General features: G+C 44.4%; 1 protein-coding gene across 1 annotated transcript in view; it reads left to right on the top strand.

Moving 5' to 3' along the window:
* Nucleotides 1-26022, top strand: part of LOC133001530 (versican core protein-like) — a 39897-nt gene extending 13875 nt beyond the window's left edge. Inside the window, exons 6-12 of the mRNA XM_061071130.1 lie at nt 21442-21555; nt 21697-21810; nt 22759-22917; nt 23144-23226; nt 25315-25459; nt 25582-25764; nt 25880-26022. Coding sequence (XP_060927113.1) covers nt 21442-21555; nt 21697-21810; nt 22759-22917; nt 23144-23226; nt 25315-25459; nt 25582-25764; nt 25880-26022 — 941 coding nt within the window. The remainder of the gene's footprint in view (nt 1-21441; nt 21556-21696; nt 21811-22758; nt 22918-23143; nt 23227-25314; nt 25460-25581; nt 25765-25879) is intronic.
* Nucleotides 26023-26740: the final 718 nt, after the last annotated feature.

Below are 26740 nucleotides of genomic sequence, written 5' to 3'. Positions count from 1 at the left end.
CTACCACTGGTGTCACAGATAAAGGGGCTTCAGTTCAGCAAACCTCCGCAACTGTGGTCACCCCGAGTTCCCCAATCTACACAAGTGAGTCTGGTTCAACCACAATTTCCGATATACCTGAAGACACAACTAGAACACAATCCTCAACTGTGACCCAAGTGAGAATCATAACAGAGAGAGATCCACTGCTTCCTAGCACTGCAGGAGAAAGTGCAGAGGAGGATTCAGTAACACCTGAGAAAACTTCTACTTTCCCAACAACTGAGGGAGAGAGTTCAGGTGAACCGACTGACATGTCCACCAAAGATACTGGAGCTCCTACAGCTTCATCTTTGTTCAACACAGAAAAACCAACTGCTTTGGCCATCGAGGAACGAGAAAGTGCTGTCATAGATCAGATCATTGATGGAACTCAAGACATGTTCTCTTCAACCTCTGTGGTCACCGATATATCTTCATCTTTATTCAGCACTGTGGCCCCAACAGCACCAGGAACACAAGAAAGTCTAAAAACTGATAAGACAGAAATGTCAACACTAACACCAGAATCCTCAATTTCTCCAGTTTCTGATGGATCATCAACAAGCTCAATAACTGTAACTGTCAGCACAAGTCAGGCAGAGGAGGATTCAGTCACAACTGAGAAAAATTCTACTTCCCCAACAACTGAAGAGGAGAGTTCAGGTGACCAGACAACTGGTATATCCAGTGAACACACTGCAGCTCCGACAGCTTCATCGATGTTCAGCACAGAGAAACCAACTGCTTTGGCAATTGAGGAAGAAGACAGTGCTGTCACAGTTCAGACTGAAAAGTCATCACATCCAACAGAGATATCCACTGCAGTGGATGAAGCAGGTTCAGGAGATCGGACTCCTGACATGTTCACTTCAACCTCTGTTGTCACCAGTACATCTTCATCTTTATTCAGCACTGTGGCCCCAACAGCACTATCACCTGCAACCAAAGACAGTCTTGAAACAGAGAAGACAACAATGCCATCACTTACAGCAGAATCATCAGTTTCTCAAGTTTCTGATGAGGCACTAACAAGCTCAACAACAGTCACTCCAACTTTGACCACATTTATATCATCTGCTTTTCCAGGCATTGAGGATGACGGTATTAGCAGTGAGATTAAGATAGTGCAGTCCATTCCTTCCATTACTGAATCCACAATGAAATCTGAAACGTCAACAATCCTCATTACAACATCTACAGAGAGTTCTGGAGACGACGCTACTGAGTTCACTGAGGAGTCAGTCTTCATTGCATCTACTGTCCCTTCACTGTTGACAACAGAGTCACCATCAGTCACTGCATCACCTTCATTTGAAACCAGTGAAACTTCATCAGCTACTGTTACCAGAGTGTCATCACTCTACAGTACTGACAAACCAACATCCCAGACGCTGGAAGCACAGGAGACTGTTACCACAAGTCAGGCAGAGAAAGAGACTGAAGAAACATCACAAACAGTACAAACAGGAGGCACAGAAAAAACATCCACTTCTGCCACTGGTGAATCAGCAAAATCTTCTTCACCAACCACTATACACGAGGAGAAGAAACAAAATGAAACTGCTCCACCCTCTCATGAATCCATTAAAACCACTGCTTCCCCATTATACAGTGCTATTGAAATTATCAGGACAACTGTGGCTTCATTCACAGGTATTTTCAGTCAGTATACAACAGCCAGTGCATCAGCAATGACTGATTTACCCGAAGGAAAAGTGGAAACTACCACTGGTGTCACAGATAAACAAGCTTCAGTTCAGCAAACCTCCGCAACTGTGGCCACCCCGAGTTCCCCAATCTACACAAGTGAGTCTGGTTCAACCACAATTTCCGATATACCTGAAGACACAACTAGAACACAATCCTCAACTGTGACCCAAGTGAGTAGCATAACAGAGACAGATTCACTGTTTCCTAGCACTGCAGGAGAGAGTGCAGATGACCAAACATCTAATACGACATCGACAGAAGCTACTGTGGTGGCCCCCATGCTTAGCACAGAGAGAGCTGCAACACGACAAACAGAATATGAAACAACTCCTGGTTCAATCACACTTGGCACTGTAACTCCTCTGCTCACAACCACTGAAGGAATATCACAAACATCTGAAATTAGTTCAAATTTCACATCCACGGATGAGGTGACTTTTAAAGGTCAGGAAACATCAGCAGAAACATCAATGGAAGAAGAAACAAGGACAACTGTTTCATCTGACATCAGTGTTACTCCAACTCGCTCATCTGCATTTAATACAGTGAGTGATGTGACAAAAGAACAAATGGAACAATCATCAATGTCTTTATCAGCTACCAGTACTGCAACTTCATCACCAACATCTTTGTCACCTGAAACAAAGGAGACTCTTCCCACACGTCAGGCAGAGGAGGATTCAGTAACAACTGAGACAAGTTCTACTTCCCCAACAACTGAAGAGGAGAGTTCAGGGGAACAGACAACTGATATATCAAGTGAACACACTGCAGCTCCGACAGCTTCATCGGTGTTCAGCACAGAGAAACCAACTGCTTTGGCAATTGAGGAAGAAGACAGTGCTGTCACAGTTCAAACAGAAAAGTCATCACATCCGACAGAGATATCCACTGCAGTGGATGAAGAGGGTTCAGGACATCGAACTCCAGACATGTTCACCTCAACCTCTGTTGTCACCGGTAAATCTTCATCTTTATTCAGCACTGTGGCCCCAACAGCAATATCACCTGCAACAAAAGACAGTCTTGAAACAGAGAAGACAACAATGCCATCACTTACAGCAGAAGCATCAGTTTCTCCAGTTTCTGATGAGGCACTAACAAGCTCAACAACAGGCACTCCAAGTTTGATCTCTTTTACATCGTCTGCTTTTCCAGGCATTGAGGATGATGGCATTAGTAGTGAGATTAAGATAGTGCAGTCCATTCCTTCCATCACTGAATCCACCCTGAAATCTGAAACATCAACAATCCTCATTACAACATCTACAGAGAGTTCTGGAGATGACACTACTGAGTTCACTGAGGAGTCAGTCTTCATTGCATCTACTGTCCCTTCACTGTTGACAACAGACTCACAATCAGTCACTGCATCACATGCATTTGAAACAATTGAAACTTCATCAGCTACTGTTACCAGAGTGTCATCACTCTACAGTACTGACAAACCAACATCCCAGACGCCGGAAGCACAGGAGACTGTTACCACAAGTCAGGTAGAGCAGGATTCATTAACATCTGAGCAAACCGCTGTTTTCCCAACCAGTGAAGAACAGGGTACAGGAGATCGAACCCCAGACATATTCGCTTCAACCTCTGTTGTTACCAGTTCATCTTCATCTTTATTCAGCACTGTGGCCCCAACAGCACCTGGAACACAAGAAAGTCTAGAAACCGATGAGACTAAAATGTCAACATTAACACCAGAATCCTCAGTTTCTCCAGTTTCTGACGGATCATCAACAAGCTCAATAACTGTAACTGTCAGCACAAGTCAGGCAGAGGAGGATTCCGTCACACCTGAGAAAAGTTCTACTTCCCCAACAACTGAAGAGGAGAGTTCAGGTGAACAGACAACTGATATATCACGTGAACACACTGCAGCTCTGACAGCTTCATCGATGTTCAGCACAGAGAAACCAACTGCTTTGGCAATTGAGGAACGATACAGTGCTGTCACAGTTCAGACTGAAAAGTCATCACATCCAACAGAGACATTTTCTGTCGCCACCGCAATAGACGAAGCGGTCTCAGGAGATCTGACTCAAGACATGTTCTCTTCAACCTCTGTTGTCACCGGGACATCTTCATCTTTATTCAGCACTCTGGCCCCAACATCACCTGGAACACAAGAAAGTCTAGAAACATCAACAATCCTCATTACAACATCTACAGAGAGTTCTGGAGATGACACTACTGAGTTCACTGAGGAGTCAGTCTTCATTGCATCTACTGTCCCTTCACTGTTGACAACAGAGTCACCATCAGTCACTGCATCACCTTCATTTGAAACCAGTGAAACTTCATCAGCTACTGTTACCAGAGTGTCATCACTCTACAGTACTGACAAACCAACATCAAAGACGGCGGAAGCACAGGAGACTGTTACCACAAGTCAGGTCGAGCAGGATTCAGTCACACCTGAGAAAAGTTCTGATTCCCCAACAACTGAAGAGGAGAGTTCAGGTGAACAGACAACTGATATATCACGTGAACACACTGCAGCTCCGACAGCTTCATCGATGTTCAGCACAGAGAAACCAACTGCTTTGGCAATTGAGGAACGATACAGTGCTGTCACAGTTCAGACTGAAAAGTCATCACATCCAACAGAGACATTTTCTGTCGCCACCGCAACAAATGAAGAGGGCTCAGGAGATCTGACTCAAGACATGTTCTCTTCAACCTCTGTTGTCACCGGGACATCTTCATCTTTATTCAGCACTCTGGCCCCAACATCACCTGGAACACAAGAAAGTCTAGAAACATCAACAATCCTCATTACAACATCTACAGAGAGTTCTGGAGATGACGCTACTGAGTTCACTGAGGAGTCAGTCTTCATTGCATCTACTGTCCCTTCACTGTTGACAACAGAGTCACCATCAGTCACTGCATCACCTTCATTTGAAACCAGTGAAACTTCATCAGCTACTGTTACCAGAGTGTCATCACTCTACAGTACTGACAAACCAACATCACAGACGCTTGAAGCACAGGAGACTGTTACCACAAGTCAGGTCGAGCAGGATTCAGTCACACCTGAGAAAAGTTCTGATTCCCCAACAACTGAAGAGGAGAGTTCAGGTGAACAGACAACTGATATATCACGTGAACACACTGCAGCTCCGACAGCTTCATCGATGTTCAGCACAGAGAAACCAACTGCTTTGGCAATTGAGGAACGATACAGTGCTGTCACAGTTCAGACTGAAAAGTCATCACATCCGACAGAGACATTTTCTGTTGCCACCGCAATAGATGAAGAGGGCTCAGGAAATCTGACTCCAGACATGTTCTCTTCAACCTCTGTTGTCACCGGGACATCTTCATCTTTATTCAGCACTCTGGCCCCAACATCACCTGGAACACAAGAAAGTCTAGAAACATCAACAATCCTCATTACAACATCTACAGAGAGTTCTGGAGATGACACTACTGAGTTCACTGAGGAGTCAGTCTTCATTGCATCTACTGTCCCTTCACTGTTGACAACAGAGTCACCATCAGTCACTGCATCACCTTCATTTGAAACCAGTGAAACTTCATCAGCTACTGTTACCAGAGTGTCATCACTCTACAGTACTGACAAACCAACATCACAGACGCTTGAAGCACAGGAGACTGTTACCACAAGTCAGGTCGAGCAGGATTCAGTCACACCTGAGAAAAGTTCTGATTCCCCAACAACTGAAGAGGAGAGTTCAGGTGAACAGACAACTGATATATCACGTGAACACACTGCAGCTCCGACAGCTTCATCGATGTTCAGCACAGAGAAACCAACTGCTTTGGCAATTGAGGAACGATACAGTGCTGTCACAGTTCAGACTGAAAAGTCATCACATCGGACAGAGACATTTTCTGTTGCCACCGCAATAGATGAAGAGGGCTCAGGAAATCTGACTCCAGACATGTTCTCTTCAACTTCTGTTGTCACCGGGACATCTTCATCTTTATTCAGCACTCTGGCCCCAACATCACCTGGAACACAAGAAAGTCTAGAAAAATCAACAATCCTCATTACAACATCTACAGAGAGTTCTGGAGATGACGCTACTAAGTTCCCTGAGGAGTCAGTCTTCATTGCATCTACTGTCCCTTCACTGTTGACAACAGAGTCACCATCAGTCACTGCATCACCTTCATTTGAAACCAGTGAAACTTCATCAGCTTCTGTTACCAGAGTGTCATCACTCTACAGTACTGACAAACCAACATCACAGACGCTTGAAGCACAGGAGACTGTTACCACAAGTCAGGTCGAGCAGGATTCAGTCACACCTGAGAAAAGTTCTGATTCCCCAACAACTGAAGAGGACAGTTCAGGTGAACAGACAACTGATATATCACGTGAACACACTGCAGCTCCGACAGCTTCATCGATGTTCAGCACAGAGAAACCAACTGCTTTGGCAATTGAGGAACGATACAGTGCTGTCACAGTTCAGACTGAAAAGTCATCACATCCGACAGAGACAATTTCTGTTGCCACCGCAATAGATGAAGAGGGCTCAGGAAATCTGACTCCAGACATGTTCTCTTCAACCTCTGTTGTCACCGGGACATCTTCATCTTTATTCAGCACTCTGGCCCCAACATCACCTGGAACACAAGAAAGTCTAGAAACATCAACAATCCTCATTACAACATCTACAGAGAGTTCTGGAGATGACACTACTGAGTTCACTGAGGAGTCAGTCTTCATTGCATCTACTGTCCCTTCACTGTTGACAACAGAGTCACCATCAGTCACTGCATCACCTTCATTTGAAACCAGTGAAACTTCATCAGCTACTGTTACCAGAGTGTCATCACTCTACAGTACTGACAAACCAACATCACAGACGCTTGAAGCACAGGAGACTGTTACCACAAGTCAGGTCGAGCAGGATTCAGTCACACCTGAGAAAAGTTCTGATTCCCCAACAACTGAAGAGGAGAGTTCAGGTGAACAGACAACTGATATATCACGTGAACACACTGCAGCTCCGACAGCTTCATCGATGTTCAGCACAGAGAAACCAACTGCTTTGGCAATTGAGGAACGATACAGTGCTGTCACAGTTCAGACTGAAAAGTCATCACATCGGACAGAGACATTTTCTGTTGCCACCGCAATAGATGAAGAGGGCTCAGGAAATCTGACTCCAGACATGTTCTCTTCAACTTCTGTTGTCACCGGGACATCTTCATCTTTATTCAGCACTCTGGCCCCAACATCACCTGGAACACAAGAAAGTCTAGAAAAATCAACAATCCTCATTACAACATCTACAGAGAGTTCTGGAGATGACGCTACTAAGTTCCCTGAGGAGTCAGTCTTCATTGCATCTACTGTCCCTTCACTGTTGACAACAGAGTCACCATCAGTCACTGCATCACCTTCATTTGAAACCAGTGAAACTTCATCAGCTTCTGTTACCAGAGTGTCATCACTCTACAGTACTGACAAACCAACATCACAGACGCTTGAAGCACAGGAGACTGTTACCACAAGTCAGGTCGAGCAGGATTCAGTCACACCTGAGAAAAGTTCTGATTCCCCAACAACTGAAGAGGACAGTTCAGGTGAACAGACAACTGATATATCACGTGAACACACTGCAGCTCCGACAGCTTCATCGATGTTCAGCACAGAGAAACCAACTGCTTTGGCAATTGAGGAACGATACAGTGCTGTCACAGTTCAGACTGAAAAGTCATCACATCCGACAGAGACATTTTCTGTTGCCACCGCAATAGATGAAGAGGGCTCAGGAAATCTGACTCCAGACATGTTCTCTTCAACCTCTGTTGTCACCGGGACATCTTCATCTTTATTCAGCACTCTGGCCCCAACATCACCTGGAACACAAGAAAGTCTAGAAACATCAACAATCCTCATTACAACATCTACAGAGAGTTCTGGAGATGACACTACTGAGTTCACTGAGGAGTCAGTCTTCATTGCATCTACTGTCCCTTCACTGTTGACAACAGAGTCACCATCAGTCACTGCATCACCTTCATTTGAAACCAGTGAAACTTCATCAGCTACTGTTACCAGAGTGTCATCACTCTACAGTACTGACAAACCAACATCACAGACGCTTGAAGCACAGGAGACTGTTACCACAAGTCAGGTCGAGCAGGATTCAGTCACACCTGAGAAAAGTTCTGATTCCCCAACAACTGAAGAGGAGAGTTCAGGTGAACAGACAACTGATATATCACGTGAACACACTGCAGCTCCGACAGCTTCATCGATGTTCAGCACAGAGAAACCAACTGCTTTGGCAATTGAGGAACGATACAGTGCTGTCACAGTTCAGACTGAAAAGTCATCACATCCGACAGAGACATTTTCTGTTGCCACCGCAATAGATGAAGAGGGCTCAGGAAATCTGACTCCAGACATGTTCTCCTCAACTTCTGTTGTCACCGGGACATCTTCATCTTTATTCAGCACTCTGGCCCCAACATCACCTGGAACACAAGAAAGTCTAGAAAAATCAACAATCCTCATTACAACATCTACAGAGAGTTCTGGAGATGACGCTACTAAGTTCCCTGAGGAGTCAGTCTTCATTGCAAGTACTGTCCCTTCACTGTTGACAACAGAGTCACCATCAGTCACTGCATCACCTTCATTTGAAACCAGTGAAACTTCATCAGCTTCTGTTACCAGAGTGTCATCACTCTACAGTACTGACAAACCAACATCACAGACGCTTGAAGCACAGGAGACTGTTACCACAAGTCAGGTCGAGCAGGATTCAGTCACACCTGAGAAAAGTTCTGATTCCCCAACAACTGAAGAGGACAGTTCAGGTGAACAGACAACTGATATATCACGTGAACACACTGCAGCTCCGACAGCTTCATCGATGTTCAGCACAGAGAAACCAACTGCTTTGGCAATTGAGGAACGATACAGTGCTGTCACAGTTCAGACTGAAAAGTCATCACATCCGACAGAGACATTTTCTGTTGCCACCGCAATAGATGAAGAGGGCTCAGGAAATCTGACTCCAGACATGTTCTCTTCAACCTCTGTTGTCACCGGGACATCTTCATCTTTATTCAGCACTCTGGCCCCAACATCACCTGGAACACAAGAAAGTCTAGAAAAATCAACAATCCTCATTGCAACATCTACAGAGAGTTCTGGAGATGACGCTACTAAGTTCCCTGAGGAGTCAGTCTTCATTGCATCTACTGTCCCTTCACTGTTGACAACAGAGTCACCATCAGTCACTGCATCACCTTCATTTGAAACCAGTGAAACTTCATCAGCTTCTGTTACCAGAGTGTCATCACTCTACAGTACTGACAAACCAACATCACAGACGCTTGAAGCACAGGAGACTGTTACCACAAGTCAGGTCGAGCAGGATTCAGTCACACCTGAGAAAAGTTCTGATTCCCCAACAACTGAAGAGGACAGTTCAGGTGAACAGACAACTGATATATCACGTGAACACACTGCAGCTCCGACAGCTTCATCGATGTTCAGCACAGAGAAACCAACTGCTTTGGCAATTGAGGAACGATACAGTGCTGTCACAGTTCAGACTGAAAAGTCATCACATCCGACAGAGACATTTTCTGTTGCCACCGCAATAGATGAAGAGGGCTCAGGAAATCTGACTCCAGACATGTTCTCTTCAACCTCTGTTGTCACCGGGACATCTTCATCTTTATTCAGCACTCTGGCCCCAACATCACCTGGAACACAAGAAAGTCTAGAAAAATCAACAATCCTCATTGCAACATCTACAGAGAGTTCTGGAGATGACGCTACTAAGTTCCCTGAGGAGTCAGTCTTCATTGCATCTACTGTCCCTTCACTGTTGACAACAGAGTCACCATCAGTCACTGCATCACCTTCATTTGAAACCAGTGAAACTTCATCAGCTTCTGTTACCAGAGTGTCATCACTCTACAGTACTGACAAACCAACATCACAGACGCTTGAAGCACAGGAGACTGTTACCACAAGTCAGGTCGAGCAGGATTCAGTCACACCTGAGAAAAGTTCTGATTCCCCAACAACTGAAGAGGACAGTTCAGGTGAACAGACAACTGATATATCACGTGAACACACTGCAGCTCCGACAGCTTCATCGATGTTCAGCACAGAGAAACCAACTGCTTTGGCAATTGAGGAACGATACAGTGCTGTCACAGTTCAGACTGAAAAGTCATCACATCCGACAGAGACATTTTCTGTTGCCACCGCAATAGATGAAGAGGGCTCAGGAAATCTGACTCCAGACATGTTCTCTTCAACCTCTGTTGTCACCGGGACATCTTCATCTTTATTCAGCACTCTGGCCCCAACATCACCTGGAACACAAGAAAGTCTAGAAAAATCAACAATCCTCATTGCAACATCTACAGAGAGTTCTGGAGATGACGCTACTAAGTTCCCTGAGGAGTCAGTCTTCATTGCATCTACTGTCCCTTCACTGTTGACAACAGAGTCACCATCAGTCACTGCATCACCTTCATTTGAAACCAGTGAAACTTCATCAGCTTCTGTTACCAGAGTGTCATCACTCTACAGTACTGACAAACCAACATCACAGACGCTTGAAGCACAGGAGACTGTTACCACAAGTCAGGTTGAGCAGGATTCAGTCACACCTGAGAAAAGTTCTGATTCCCCAACAACTGAAGAGGAGAGTTCAGGTGAACAGACAACTGATATATCACGTGAACACACTGCAGCTCCGACAGCTTCATCGATGTTCAGCACAGAGAAACCAACTGCTTTGGCAATTGAGGAACGAAACAGTGCTGTCACAGTTCAGACTGAAAAGTCATCACATCCGACAGAGACATTTTCTGTTGCCACCGCAATAGATGAAGAGGGCTCAGGAAATCTGACTCCAGACATGTTCTCTTCAACCTCTGTTGTCACCGGGACATCTTCATCTTTATTCAGCACTCTGGCCCCAACATCACCTGGAACACAAGAAAGTCTAGAAACATCAACAATCCTCATTACAACATCTACAGAGAGTTCTGGAGATGACGCTACTGAGTTCACTGAGGAGTCAGTCTTCATTGCATCTACTGTCCCTTCACTGTTGACAACAGAGTCACCATCAGTCACTGCATCACCTTCATTTGAAACCAGTGTAACTTCATCAGCTACTGTTACCAGAGTGTCATCACTCTACAGTACTGACAAACCAACATCACAGACGCTTGAAGCACAGGAGACTGTTACCACAAGTCAGGTCGAGCAGGATTCAGTCACACCTGAGAAAAGTTCTGATTCCCCAACAACTGAAGAGGAGAGTTCAGGTGAACAGACAACTGATATATCACGTGAACACACTGCAGCTCCGACAGCTTCATCGATGTTCAGCACAGAGAAACCAACTGCTTTGGCAATTGAGGAACAATACAGTGCTGTCACAGTTCAGACTGAAAAGTCATCACATCCGACAGAGACATTTTCTGTTGCCACCGCAATAGATGAGGAGGGCTCAGGAAATCTGACTCCAGACATGTTCTCTTCAACCTCTGTTGTCACCGGGACATCTTCATCTTTATTCAGCACTCTGGCCCCAACATCACCTGGAACACAAGAAAGTCTAGAAAAATCAACAATCCTCATTGCAACATCTACAGAGAGTTCTGGAGATGACGCTACTAAGTTCCCTGAGGAGTCAGTCTTCATTGCATCTACTGTCCCTTCACTGTTGACAACAGAGTCACCATCAGTCACTGCATCACCTTCATTTGAAACCAGTGAAACTTCATTAGCTTCTGTTACCAGAGTGTCATCACTCTACAGTACTGACAAACCAACATCACAGATGCTTGAAGCACAGGAGACTGTTACCACAAGTCAGGTTGAGCAGGATTCAGTCACACCTGAGAAAAGTTCTGATTCCCCAACAACTGAAGAGGAGAGTTCAGGTGAACAGACAACTGATATATCACGTGAACACACTGCAGCTCCGACAGCTTCATCTATGTTCAGCACAGAGAAACCAACTGCTTTGGCAATTGAGGAACGATACAGTGCTGTCACAGTTCAGACTGAAAAGTCATCACATCCGACAGAGACATTTTCTGTTGCCACCGCAATAGATGAAGAGGGCTCAGGAAATCTGACTCCAGACATGTTCTCTTCAACCTCTGTTGTCACTGGGACATCTTCATCTTTATTCAGCACTCTGGCCCCAACATCACCTGGAACACAAGAAAGTCTAGAAACATCAACAATCCTCATTACAACATCTACAGAGAGTTCTGGAGATGACGCTACTGAGTTCACTGAGGAGTCAGTCTTCATTGCATCTACTGTCCCTTCACTGTTGACAACAGAGTCACCATCAGTCACTGCATCACCTTCATTTGAAACCAGTGAAACTTCATCAGCTACTGTTACCAGAGTGTCATCACTCTACAGTACTGACAAACCAACATCACAGACGCTTGAAGCACAGGAGACTGTTACCACAAGTCAGGTCGAGCAGGATTCAGTCACACCTGAGAAAAGTTCTGATTCCCCAACAACTGAAGAGGAGAGTTCAGGTGAACAGACAACTGATATATCACGTGAACACACTGCAGCTCCGACAGCTTCATCGATGTTCAGCACAGAGAAACCAACTGCTTTGGCAATTGAGGAACAATACAGTGCTGTCACAGTTCAGACTGAAAAGTCATCACATCCGACAGAGACATTTTCTGTTGCCACCGCAATAGATGAGGAGGGCTCAGGAAATCTGACTCCAGACATGTTCTCTTCAACCTCTGTTGTCACCGGGACATCTTCATCTTTATTCAGCACTCTGGCCCCAACATCACCTGGAACACAAGAAAGTCTAGAAAAATCAACAATCCTCATTACAACATCTACAGAGAGTTCTGGAGATGACGCTACTAAGTTCCCTGAGGAGTCAGTCTTCATTGCATCTACTGTCCCTTCACTGTTGACAACAGAGTCACCATCAGTCACTGCATCACCTTCATTTGAAACCAGTGAAACTTCATCAGCTTCTGTTACCAGAGTGTCATCACTCTACAGTACTGACAAACCAACATCACAGACGCTTGAAGCACAGGAGACTGTTACCACAAGTCAGGTCGAGCAGGATTCAGTCACACCTGAGAAAAGTTCTGATTCCCCAACAACTGAAGAGGAGAGTTCAGGTGAACAGACAACTGATATATCACGTGAACACACTGCAGCTCCGACAGCTTCATCGATGTTCAGCACAGAGAAACCAACTGCTTTGGCAATTGAGGAACGATACAGTGCTGTCACAGTTCAGACTGAAAAGGCATCACATCCGACAGAGACATTTTCTGTTGCCACCGCAATAGATGAAGAGGGCTCAGGAAATCTGACTCCAGACATGTTCTCTTCAACCTCTGTTGTCACCGAGACATCTTCATCTTTATTCAGCACTCTGGCCCCAACATCACCTGGAACACAAGAAAGTCTAGAAAAATCAACAATCCTCATTACAACATCTACAGAGAGTTCTGGAGATGACGCTACTAAGTTCCCTGAGGAGTCAGTCTTCATTGCATCTACTGTCCCTTCACTGTTGACAACAGAGTCACCATCAGTCACTGCATCACCTTCATTTGAAACCGGTGAAACTTCATCAGCTTCTGTTACCAGAGTGTCATCACTCTACATTACTGACAAACCAACATCACAGACGCTTGAAGCACAGGAGACTGTTACCACAAGTCAGGTCGAGCAGGATTCAGTCACACCTGAGAAAAGTTCTGATTCCCCAACAACTGAAGAGCAGAGTTCAGGTGAACAGACAACTGATATATCACGTGAACAAACTGCAGCTCCGACAGCTTCATCGATGTTCAGCACAGAGAAACCAACTGCTTTGGCAATTGAGGAACGATACAGTGCTGTCACAGTTCAGACTGAAAAGTCATCACATCCAACAGAGACATTTTCTGTCGCCACCGCAATAAATGAAGAGGGCTCAGGAGATCTGACTCAAGACATGTTCTCTTCAACCTCTGTTGTCACCGGGACATCTTCATCTTTATTCAGCACTCTGGCCCCAACATCACCTGGAACACAAGAAAGTCTAGAAACATCAACAATCCTCATTACAACATCTACAGAGAGTTCTGGAGATGACGCTACTGAGTTCACTGAGGAGTCAGTCTTCATTGCATCTACTGTCCCTTCACTGTTGACAACAGAGTCACCATCAGTCACTGCATCACCTTCATTTGAAACCAGTGAAACTTCATCAGCTACTGTTACCAGAGTGTCATCACTCTACAGTACTGACAAACCAACATCACAGACGGCGGAAGCACAGAAGACTGTTACCACAAGTCAGGTCGAGCAGGATTCAGTAACATCTGAGCAAACTGCTGTTTTCCCAACCAGTGAAAAAGAGGGTTCAGGAGATCAAACTCCAGACATGTTCGCTTCAACCACTGTTGTTACCAGTTCATCTTCATCTTTATTCAGCACTTTGGCCCCAACAGCACGTGGAACACAAGCAAGTCTAGAAACATCAACAATCCTCATTACAACATCTACAGAGAGTTCTGGAGATGACACTACTGAGTTCACTGAGGAGTCAGTCTTCATTGCATCTACTGTCCCTTCACTGTTGACAACAGAGTCACCATCAGTCACTGCATCACCTTCATTTGAAACCAGTGAAACTTCATCAGCTTCTGTTACCAGAGTGTCATCACTCTACAGTACTGACAAACCAACATCACAGTCGCCTGAAGCACAGGAGACTGTTACCACAAGTCAGGTCGAGCAGGATTCAGTCACACCTGAGAAAAGTTCTGTTTTCCCACCGAGTTCAGGAGAACAAACAACTGATATATCACGTGAACAAACTGCAGCTCCTACAGCTTCATCATTGTTCAGCACAGAGAAACCAACTGCTTTGGCAATTAAGGAACAAGACAGTGCTGTCACAGCTCAAACAGAAATGTCATCACATCTGACAGAGATATCCACTGCAGGGGATGAAGAGGGCTCAGGAAATCGGTCTCCAGATATGTTCTCTTCAACCTCTGTTGTCACCAGTACATTTTCATCTTTATTCAGCACTCTGGACCCAACAGCACCATCAGTCACTGCATCACGTGACTCTGAGACGGGTACAGTCTTTATGTCTGTTGATACTAAGAGCTCCAGAGATGATTTGCCACAAAGTACAACTGCTGGAATAATTAGCACATCTGGAAGACCACTGTCAACTGCCATGACATTAATCATGGATCTATCCAGCAAGTCCACAATGCCAGTAACCACACCTTTGCTTTTAACATCAGGTATTACAGTTACACAACATGAAAAGCAATTATCCTCAGAACAAACATCAGCCATCCCAATAATTGATGAACTTGAGATTAGTTCTACAATCATTTTGACAGAAGACACCAGCTCAACAGGGCAAACAACTGAAATAACCGAGTCATCCGCCTTGTCTTTGTTGCCAACTGTAGATGAAACAGAGGAAACAAGCAACCACTCGGCTGTAGTGATCGGCAGCTCAGAGGGAGCAGTTACTACATCACCAAGCTCCACAAGACCACATATACCTATCATTGATAACACTGAGATAATTCATCAAACCCATGATTCTGAGAGGACAGGTCCATCGAGCACTATCTCTTCAATGTTCAGCACAGAAAAACCAGCGGTAACAATATCATCAAATGTAACTGGAACAAGAGATATCTCAGAATCCATTGTTGTTACAGCTTCCTCTGTGTACAACACTGAAATATCAGTTTCCCCTGAAACAGAAAAGACTAAGGAAAGGCATACATCAACTCTTGGAACAGACTCAGCCACAGCTCAAAGAGAAATCCCTGATGATGTGTCCACGGAGGAACCTCTATCTCCTCCAACCAAAGTCTATTCATCTTCTGTGTTCAGCACAGAACAACCTGTGATGACAACAGCTGGAAGTGCAAGTATAGCAGCTATAAGCTCAGCAACATATAGTACTTCATCTCTGTATAGTACTGAAAAACCTACAGTAGCTTCACCTAGCATCGTGCATGAAGACGGCTCTGGGGACCAAACCCCAGATATGTTTGCTCAGGTCTCTACTGTAACAACTTTTGTTCTTGGCACAGAGTCCCCAACTGATATTGCCTCAGTACCCCTCAGTGAAGAAGTGGACTACAGCACAGACTTCACTCGAGTTGAATCCTTACCTAGCTTTGTGAAAACAACTGTCAAACCTTCCAGCACTGCTTCTGGCAATGATAAAGAGGCCTCAGGTGATGTTGCCAATACTACTGTTACTCATGTACAAACTACAAAGAGCACTGCCACAAATGAAATGGCCATTACAGCTGCAGTAACTGCAATCTCTGTGTCTGTGAGCTCTACTGACTCCAGCGTATCACAAAGCAAACTGCCACTTAGTGAGTTTATCGAAGAAGAAAGCTCCGGGGACAAAATATCTGTATCCACAGATAAAATTCGTCTAGAAACACCAACAGCGGCTGAGCAACAATATGTGCAACAAACCTTTGCAACAACCACATTTAGTACTGTCACAGCAAGTCCCTATACACTTGAAACCTCTAAACCATTAGCAATCCCCAGCATCACTACCCTTCCCTCAAACCAAATGTCTATCTATATTGATAGTGAGGATTCTAGTGGTTCTTCTGGGGGGGGCGATTTGGAGTTCAGTGCAGATGGGTCTGGTGAAGAACCATCCCCTAAGACTACTTTAAAACCCCGGGTTGAATTTACATGGGCCACAGACGAGACTGAAAGAGAAGAACCTGAGAGCACATCGGACATATCAGGTACTGCACCCTCAAATCCCTCTAGCACACAGTTTACTGAGGAATTCATGTCATCAACCCAAACTTCACACATTCCCATTACAGCACCGGCTACAAAGGGAATTTCAATTTCAGTGTCCTCTAGTGCTGTTGCTGTCACAGAGGAGAGCTCAAGCGACCAAACAAAAAATACATCCAGGGACGATGCTATTACACAAACACCTACTGGCACTACAGCCTCTTCTCTTTACAGCACGGAAAAGCCCACTTCAACAGTCCAGAGCAGCTCAACTGATATGTTCTCTGAGACATCTTCGATATCATCTTCAGCTGTTTATAGCACGGAGTCTCCTGATAGCACAACGAGAACATCCTCTTCCCTGTTTAGCACAGAGAAACCTACAACAACTTCTCTCTACAGCATTGAGAGGCGGAATATTTCAACAGCATTCACTACTAGACCTGCCCAGTCAGCCGAAACGTCTCCCTCTACAACTGATGAATCAAAACAAACTCCAGATTTGCTTGAGACAGAAGAGGGGTTTTCTGGTGACAAACCCACTGAGGTGTTCACAGTAAAGCCATCAGGGACTGAGAGCATCACGTTTGGAGAAGCAACAGGTGAAACTGAAACCTTTGTTTCAGTCACACCGACCTCTGATGAACAGGTTTCCTCACAGGAGGCCAAAATTATGCCGGATACCCCCTACACTTCTAAAGCAACAGAGCCTCCTGCATCAGGCACCGGGAAAGAAGTTACTGTAGCTGAGCACACAACACAATCTTCCCATACAACTTTGTCCCCTCACACATTTGGACTTTTAGTTAGTGATCATACCACAGTTGACTCCCCCACAGTAAGATCCAGCAGTGAACATGAGCAAGATGGACCCACAGCGTTGTCGACCTCAATTCCCTCTATTATGTATCAGAACATTACAGACCAACAGGTGGTGATCATCACGCCCAGTAGCAGCCAACCCCAGACTGACTTCACTGAGCAAACACCTACGATGGTCTTGCATGTGTCTAAACCATCAACCAGCACAACCATCATATTCACAGAGGATATAACAAATGAAGATGAGCTGCTCTCTACAGTGACAGACAGTATGAAGGAAGGCAGCCCCACTCCTGAGCTCATCACAAAAGATGACACTATCATTGATGTAGATACAATCTCCATAGTACCCCCCTCCTCAGTTTACCCAACCATCCAGACAGAGGAAGCTGGAGGTGTCACAGCAGTTACAATGACACGAACCCTGGAGGTCACAGTAGAAACGGAGGGTTCAGGGACTGATGGTGCCACTTTCTTTACCTCTATACCAGTTACACTACATGCAACCTCAGCCCCTGGTTTGTCATTAGATTCAACATCTTTTGAATACTCACAGTCGACTTCGAAGCCAACATCTACGGAACATGTTTCTGCCAAGGGGACATCGAATGAAGAGACACTCACATCATCACTACAGGCCACCCCAGCTGCCACTGTGTTCACAAGCTCTGAAGAAACATTTGATTTAACGACACCAAAAACTGTTTTCCCAACTGAGACTCACACCAAACAAGTTACAGAGCTGTTGGAGGAAGATATATCAACGGAGGAGACCGCTGATAATGTCACAGATTCTATAACGGAGATTGCCACATCCTCATCTTTGCCCTTTCAAACTTTACCTGATTCAACAGACATCAGCGTCACTCCAGCGTCCAGTGAGGAGTATATGGTCAGCACAGATCAAAAACCACAAACCGTGCCCACATCACCCACAACAATAACAGCCATGAGTACTGATATGACTGTTGAATCTCTAAGTTCATCCATTCCAACACAAGCCACTGTATCTTCAGTAGCTGTCACGCCACACACACAAGTGTCCACCGAACCTGGTGCTTTCAAAACAACCAGTACAGCGTCTGATATTAAATCTTCAAGTAGCGATGAATCTGAGGAAGGCTCTGCTGCTACTGAATGGACAACATCTAAAACACTAGTGACATCAAGTGTGTCCTCCCTGTTCAGCACTGAGAAAGCAACTGTTGCCTCTGATGTGGATGAGGAGATTTCAGGGGATGGTATTATAACAACAGTTAAGGCAGAACAAATCTCTCCAACTTCACCTGGAGCAGAGACAGGAGATGTTGCAGAGCCACCAGCAAGTAGTTCCTCATCCCTTTACAGCACAGTAAAACCATCAGTCACTTCTGTCTCAGATGTTACTCTGCACAGTACAATACAAATGGACCAAATGCTATCCACAGCAACATTACTTCCTCCCCACAGCACTGAAACATCAGTGCTCACAACAGAGGGTGCAGATATGGTGAGCTCTGGGGTCAAGATTGTAGATGCCACAACTGCGTCACCTGAGGCAATGACATCTGAGGGTGAAAAGATGGTCGGCACCCCAATATCCCCTATGATCAGCACTGAGAAACCAATCGATGAAGTAAGATCAACCCCAGCAAATGACGAAAGCACAAGAGATCACATCACCTCTTTGCATACAAAACAATCAGTTTCTACATCCACAGTTTCATCTTTACAGAGCACTTCAGAGCCTGATGTGATGATTCGGTTTGTCACCACCTTTGTCCCAGAACCAGATACAACAACACCCGAGGTGTCCTTCGAACAGGCAAGGTCTGAGGTCGCATTCATTCATCTTCCACACACTGAGAATTCCTCTGGGAAAACTGAGCTAGCCACAACCAGCCCATTATTACCCACTGAGCAGTCTAGCCAGCGCTTGGAATCTAGTGATGGAACTCTCCAGACTGGAGTTACAGCCACTTCACTGGAAGATAAGTCAGCTAAACCACCAAGCCAAGCACCTGGATCTAAAGCAGTTCCAACTGATGCTGAAGGGAGCTCAGACAAAGTCACAGAAGTCAAGGAAACATCTACTTATTCTGTTACAACTTCTCCGTCTACAGATGAAATATTACTTTCTATAGGGACAGAACCTTCTGGGGTTGAATCCATGACTCCAGAAACTGCAACTGACGAATCTGCAAAAACCGAAGAAGAAACATCAGCGAGTTCAACTGTTTCACTTTCAAAGCAAACAAAAGAGACACTATCCCAAACTACCTCTTCACTTTATAGCACGGAGTCTCCATTAGTGGCATCCATATCAGATGTTACCGATAAAACGGTCCCTGAAGTGACATCATCAGCATCACCAACAATGGTGACAGGAGACGGTGATCAGACTGCCTCTCCCATCCCAGTCATTAAGGAAACAACTGCTGACTCAAGTAATGAAAAGACGTCATCAGAGAGTGAGGAGAGCTCTGGATCAACAGAAAAGAAAATCATCCTTTCACCAGAAGATGGTTCAGGTGACCAGAACCCCGGTAGCTTTGATTCTGACTCTGTCACTCCAACTGTTTCATTCCTGTCTGCTACTACGAAGATAGATAGTACCACCAGTGATTTAACATCAGGGATGTCTGGATCAACAGGTCCTGAACATGAGGGGACACGAGATTCAGACCTAACAACATCTCTACCCACTGATGTTACACATGTTGCTGAAATATCTACAAGCCCAGACACTGAAGTACTTGCTGCCACAATCTCCGCTGTACACATCTTAATTGAACCTACTTCAAATGTCCTTTCAGCATCTACGCCATCACAGCCTGATGTTATGGTCCACGTTGCTACAACAGTTTCCCCTGTACAGCACCTAACAACTCCCCAGGATTCATTTGAACAGGTCAAGTCAGAAATCACACTGACACAGCGACCTAGCACAGATCTTTCCTCCCAGGATTTGTCAATGACCACCACTCACCCTATTTTTGAAAGTCGTGAAACAACTTCCTCAGTGGCTGAAGCAGAAAAAGGGACAGTTGAACCCACTCCCGAACAGATCTCAATTGATGCAAAGACAAAGCCATCTCCAAAACCTGATGTCCAAGTAGCACCCACTCCAAATTATGATTATCTAGCCCCAGATTATGAGGCAATAGACCCAAGCAATGTTGAATCTGTTCCACAACACAATAAAACTGCAACAACAGAAGAAGTAGCAACGCTCATTACTACACCACCGTCTGTTTCTCAACTACCTGAGCATCCACTTGTTGACTCAGGGAGCAGTACTGAAAGTAGCTCAGGAGAAAAGGCAACTCAATCCCCTGTAGTAGCAGCAGCTATCACTGTCTTGCCATCTGCAGCAGGACCTATCACTGCAGCATCATCTTCTAGTTCTGAGAGTTCAGAAAGCAGCAGCAGCTCAGAAGAAAACATCACCACAGAAAGCACCATCACGATGGATGGTAGCCTTCTATCCGCCATAACTAACTCCCCATCCGTCCTCAGCAATGAGACTGAAAATGTCTCTGGCAAGCCTGACAGTGTGACTGAAGAGTTCATGACTACAAGGAAACCAAAGGTTGACAGTATAGAGGAACACACTCTGTCCCCAGATAAAATCCAGACTGTATTCAAGGTAAATGCTACCACAGCATCAGAGGTGGATTCTGGGCATGTTAATAACACCTCTGGGAAAGAGGAAGTTGTTGAGGGAGATGTCTCTTCTACTCCTGCAATGTCCACATGGACCCATTCAGAGCTCACACCAATGTCATCAGCTCAGCCACAAAGCCAGTCAGCGTCGGTTCAATCTGCAGCTACCTCTCCATCATCTTCTCTTGATGAGGATGAGAAACTGGACAGTGGTACAACTGCACTTCCATCATTTATTGAGGTTGAACAACCTCTAAAACAGGAAGAATCAACCGCCGAGCCAGATGCAAGTCTCGATTTGGGACACACTGTTGTCGGCGAGACTGTTGAGATCCCAGGTATGGTTTTTTTTACAAATGGCTTTCATTCAAATACAACCAAATACATCAGCTCGAAATGAATTAATTTTTAATACAACTTTTATTTTACTTCTTTAAATCTCTTAACAGGAATTCACTCATGTACAAAGGACATTTGTCTGAATGGAGGATCTTGCCACAACATCGGAACCCTTTATACGTGTAGCTGTCCTCCGGGGTACAGTGGTGACCGCTGTGAGACAGGTAGGACATTATGCACCAAGAAATCCTATCGCTGTATTAAAATTTCACCCGAGAAGCACTCAAATATTGTTTTTTCTGTCTTAGGGACACAGCGTTGTTTTGCCCATGTCTGATTTTTCATTGCATTGGTTTCTTTTCCAGATATTGATGAGTGCCAGTCGAATCCTTGCCGCAACGGAGGCACCTGTATAGATTGTGTGGCTTCCTTTTCGTGTGTGTGCCTCCCAAGCTACTCCGGGCTGCATTGTGAAGAGGGTATGTTTGTGATTAATTTGTTGGATTCTTATAAATGAGTGATTTGAGTGTTCTTTTTTAGAATAATAAGAGCTTTTTTTTCATTAGTGTTGTAAAAGGTTCTAACCATTCATCTACATTTGGTATACAGAGCTTGAAGGAAGTTTAATACAAGATAAAAGAACACAGTTTGATTATTTTAATCACCTGATACCCTGGAAAATAAGATGGTGTCTTAGGTTTTTCCGTTTTACTGTCTCTATTTAGTGTTTCCTAGAGGTCAGTAATGTCTAGTACTTGAATTTCCCCAAGCACTCTTGACATTTTCATCCACTATAAGATAAACAGATTAGAAATCACATGAGTTCCTGAGTATTTACTGACTACTCTACTGTACACAAGCCATTCACGGTATATAGAGGAAGAATTTATTTGGAAGTTCCCATACACGTATAATTTTACTTTAGTTTTGGAGTTGCACCCTACTTTCATCCCAAGAGGGTGGAGCTCAGGGCATCATCTGCCTTGGCTGATTTCTCAGTGTCTACACCCTAAATGTTGTCAGGATCCCTCATCAGTGACTCACACCCATTCTGTGTTTCGCAGACCCAGCTGCCTTCTTAAAAACTTTGGCAACGGAAAAGGAGAAAAAGTAACTTAAAGAGGAACAACTCAAAGACAGATTCGGCGTTTTCTGATCAAGGATTAAAGAGGGGAGGGAGGGAGAAACAGAGAGTAAACCGAGTCATTAAAGTTTGGACCCACAGCCACTATCAAATGGGTTAAAATGACAGTTAAGTGTGGATGAGAGAAGCCTTAAGGGTTTGACTTAAATGAGATGATGAGGTTATATATTAAATTGTTGAGGTAAATAGCTGCAATAATAAAAGAAACCGCTAAAAGCTTATTGTCCTTTAAATATGTTAATGCATTTCATGTCTCATTCTCTCTCGCTTTCTCGTCCATCAGATACAGAAATCTGTCAAGATGGCTGGCACAAGTTTCAGGGCCACTGCTACAGGTACTTCCCCCAGAGGAGGAACTGGGACACAGCAGAGAGAGAGTGCCGCATGCATGGGGCTCATCTCACCAGCATCGTTTCCCACGAGGAGCAACAGTTTGTCAACCGTAAGTTAAAGATCACAGCAACTATTTTATAAAACTGCATATGACAACATTGAAATAACAATAGTTCTTTATTAGAGTCACATCAAATACTCATTGGTGGATACGCAGTTAACTGTTAATGCGGGGGAATGATTAAGACGTTAGAAAATTCCTGTTTCCTCCTAAAAAGGATATATGGCAACAGGGAACCATAATCTGCTGTGTCTCACTCTACTCTGTCTGGCAGGTCTTGGACAGGACTACCAGTGGATCGGCCTGAATGATAAGATGTTTGACAGCGACTTCCGCTGGACTGACGGCCGGCCCATGGTAAGATAGGTTGCTTTCTCACATATTTTTGTCTCAACAAACATGGCACAGAGACAGAGTAAATATTTGGAATGATGCTGGTGACAGATACAGGCGTCTTAGGGGAGTCGTTCTTTTCAAGGCCTGTGTTGGCTTTCTCATGACGCACTCTCGTCTCCTCTCATACAAACTGCTGGGTGACTGCTGTGCCAATAAAACTGATACAGAACATGATGTAAGGCGCCACTGAATCCTTTTAGCCACTGTGAGTCCAGCACAAGTAGAGAAGCAGCTGCAACAAAGAAGACGACATCCGATGTAGAAGAGTATGCCCGGGAGAAAGAATTGTTCACAATTGTCATATTTACACAACAACACACAAGGGTGTGATTGGTATAGTTGTTGTAGCTGCCGAGGACCTCCTCATAAGACAGGGAAGTAGCTAATTGCTATGTGCATCCATGTTGTACAGACTGATTTCCTCACTTCAAAGATAATCCTTCCAGGACCAGAGACATGGGAAGCATAGAGACAGCCTCGGGGTTAAAAGATAAGGTCAGACCGCCTATGGAGATCCTTGCTCAGCTGAGAGATTGAGGTGTGATGGGGGTGTGAGCTATGCTGTGTAGAGGGGAGTTTGGCAGGCGAAGACAGGTATGGACCCCCTTTGACCCCACACACATCAGGAGGCCCAGCCAGCAGGCTGCCTACCGGGTGAAGGGCCATCAGGCAGGAGGACACAGATGGACAGCACCTGTGCTCAGCTTCAGAAAAAAACAAACTGCATGGAAGCATCCCAGGGGGTCCGGGTGGGTGATCACCACAAGTGGATTGTACTATAACAAATAAGACTACATTGTGTGTGATATTGATAGCATAATAATTCATTCAGGGTTTAGTGTCATAATCACACCATAGTTATTGGATCTTAACAACAATAGAACAACACCCAAGTTGAGGTGTCTTTGGATGTGTGTGTTCCTGTGGGTGATGAAAGTTTGATTGATTATTTTGATGCCTGCTGTGCAGCTGATGGGTCACCTATTTGTTAACTTGAAGTGAGCAGTGCAGGAAGTCAGCGTGTGTGTGTTTGTTAAGCATAATGACAGGGTAGCAGAGCCCCGGGCCATGATTGGAGGAGTTTGGGGGGGGGGGTCACAGCTTTGAAGAAACTGTTTGAACCTAGAATGCGCTGAAAGACTACAGGTAGCATCAATTCCAGGAATACAGCTGTGTGTATATTGTTAACATTGGTTAAATGTGCATCTATGTTTCTGGCATTTTTTTGCCTGCTGAAATTCTCGCGTATGTACTCACGTATGTAGGGTGTTTGATGATATGACGTAATACTAATGTATGTCTATTATCCCACAGCCATTTATTATCTAAAATGCATGTAACGTGAATACCAATCATGCCAAGTATATAAAGTCACATCAGTGTGTGAACTGAATTATGTTTCAGAAACCTGAAAAGATCCATACTGATATATATATATATATATATATAATATATACTATATAAAAATGGTTTTATAGCCCATTTTATTTATTTGTTGGTTTCTCTGTGTTTTGTTTATAATACAGACCCTTTATGGGTTCCTTACAAATACAATGATGTCATAGTTGCTGAGTTTATTTTGGCTCCTGGAAAGACACAGTTCCTCCCTCTTGTGGCCATTAAGTAAAATCACACTGATGGAAAACCCCTGCCACAGCAGCCCAGGATCTCTACTGATGTGATCACATCAGTAGACTGAGAATAATACAAGTACTAAATAACTTTACACTTTTTAAGGCCGAAATGTACATGTATGTTAGGTGTAGAGTTGTTGGATTTTATTATGACTTTAATAAAATAAAATAAAAGATCCTTTAAAGCAGTGGTTCTCAAATGGGGGTCCTTGGCCAACATGTTTAAGATTTTTCTAAGATATTTCTCTTGTGTTGTTCTTTCACAGAACTAAGTCAAAGTGTAGAAAATATAGACTATGTCAAATTATTCCAAGGGAAATACACGAGGGGATCTTGTCGACAAAAACTGTGAACCTGTAAAGATTCCCAGAACTCGTCCGAATGTTTAACTCCTTGCACTCTGCTCTTATTCCAGCAATATGAAAACTGGAGGCCCAACCAGCCCGACAGCTTCTTCTCCTCGGGCGAGGACTGTGTAGTGATGATCTGGCATGAGGACGGCCAGTGGAACGACGTTCCTTGCAACTACCACCTCACCTACACCTGCAAGAAGGGCACAGGTAACAACATCTCTTTCATTCCTGAATGGAAACATTCTATAAAGGACTTTACCAATCAGAAAGGAGACTCCTTTCACTGTAAAATTCCCCTCTTTAATGTTGTCGTCACTTGTGTTTCTCAGTGGTCTGTAATCAGCCCCCTGTGGTGGAGAATGCACGAACCTTTGGCAAAAAGCTTGAGAGGTATGAGATCAACTCTCTAGTGAGGTACCAGTGCAGGACAGGCTTTATTCAGAGGCACGTCCCAACTATCCGTTGTCGTGGGGATGGACGATGGGATCTCCCTAAAATCACCTGCAATAACCGTAAGTACAACAAGTATTGCTCTCAATAGATACATATTGTCCTGGGTGTCTCGTACTATGCAGGACTTTACCAACATTACCATTGCTTGAGAGCTATTGTTTTTTTCCCTGACAGCATCCAGCTACCAGAGGTCCTTTAACAGAAGACATCATCACAGCAGTCTCTACAGCATCAACAACTTCAGAAGACTGCCAGATGAGGCCCTCGGCTTTCACAATCAGCTCTACCGGGGAAGGAGGAAGAGGACTGGACATTAGCTGAAGAGACAGTGATCGCCATGCAACATGGCGCAGCCTCCTGGAGACGAGAACACACGGCTGACGCCTGTGTATAAGGAGGAAAAGGATTCTCTAAAGGAAAAGAGAAGAAAGACAAAACTCATCAAAAAAAAAACAAGAGGAAAATCAGCAGTTTTGTTGCATTTTACACTGACGATGGAATCTAATGAAGTGCCTTTTTTGAAAGAGATGTTGACAGACAATGTTTCTTATCAAGGGGGCGCTGTTACACAACAATGTGGATAAAAAACACTTTCAGCTGGCTACTGGAAAAGCAAAAAAGTATTCTCATCATTCTTTTTTAAACTGTGGATCTTTTGTTTTTCCTTGACATGGTTTATCAAATAATACATTCATGAATGTTGTCTAATACCTTTGTACACCAAATGTGCTTTTAAAAATCATCATAAGTGTTCCTTGTTCCTACAAAAAAAACTCTTTTGTGAGATTATAGCGCTTATGTTATGTAAAGGACTCGATTATGTTGTCGTGTTGCCCTCAACCTGTAACTTCTCAGAAAAACAATGAGGAATCAGCATCGAGGACCCTCAACGCCAAGGACCCTTTGTGGAGTTTTGTATCATATTAAGAATAATATGCCTTTATAAAGTGTCTGTCTTCAGTCTTCAGATCCAGAGGCACACATCATGTTCTGAAACATGGTTCTATAGGTTTGCTATTGGTAGTTTTTCAGATT

The sequence above is a fragment of the Limanda limanda genome, chromosome 5, assembly GCF_963576545.1.
Source record: "Limanda limanda chromosome 5, fLimLim1.1, whole genome shotgun sequence".
Classification (NCBI taxonomy): Eukaryota; Metazoa; Chordata; class Actinopteri; order Pleuronectiformes; family Pleuronectidae; genus Limanda; species Limanda limanda.
The sequence above is the reverse complement of the archived record's forward strand: the minus strand, read 5'-3'. Positions and strand labels throughout refer to the sequence as shown.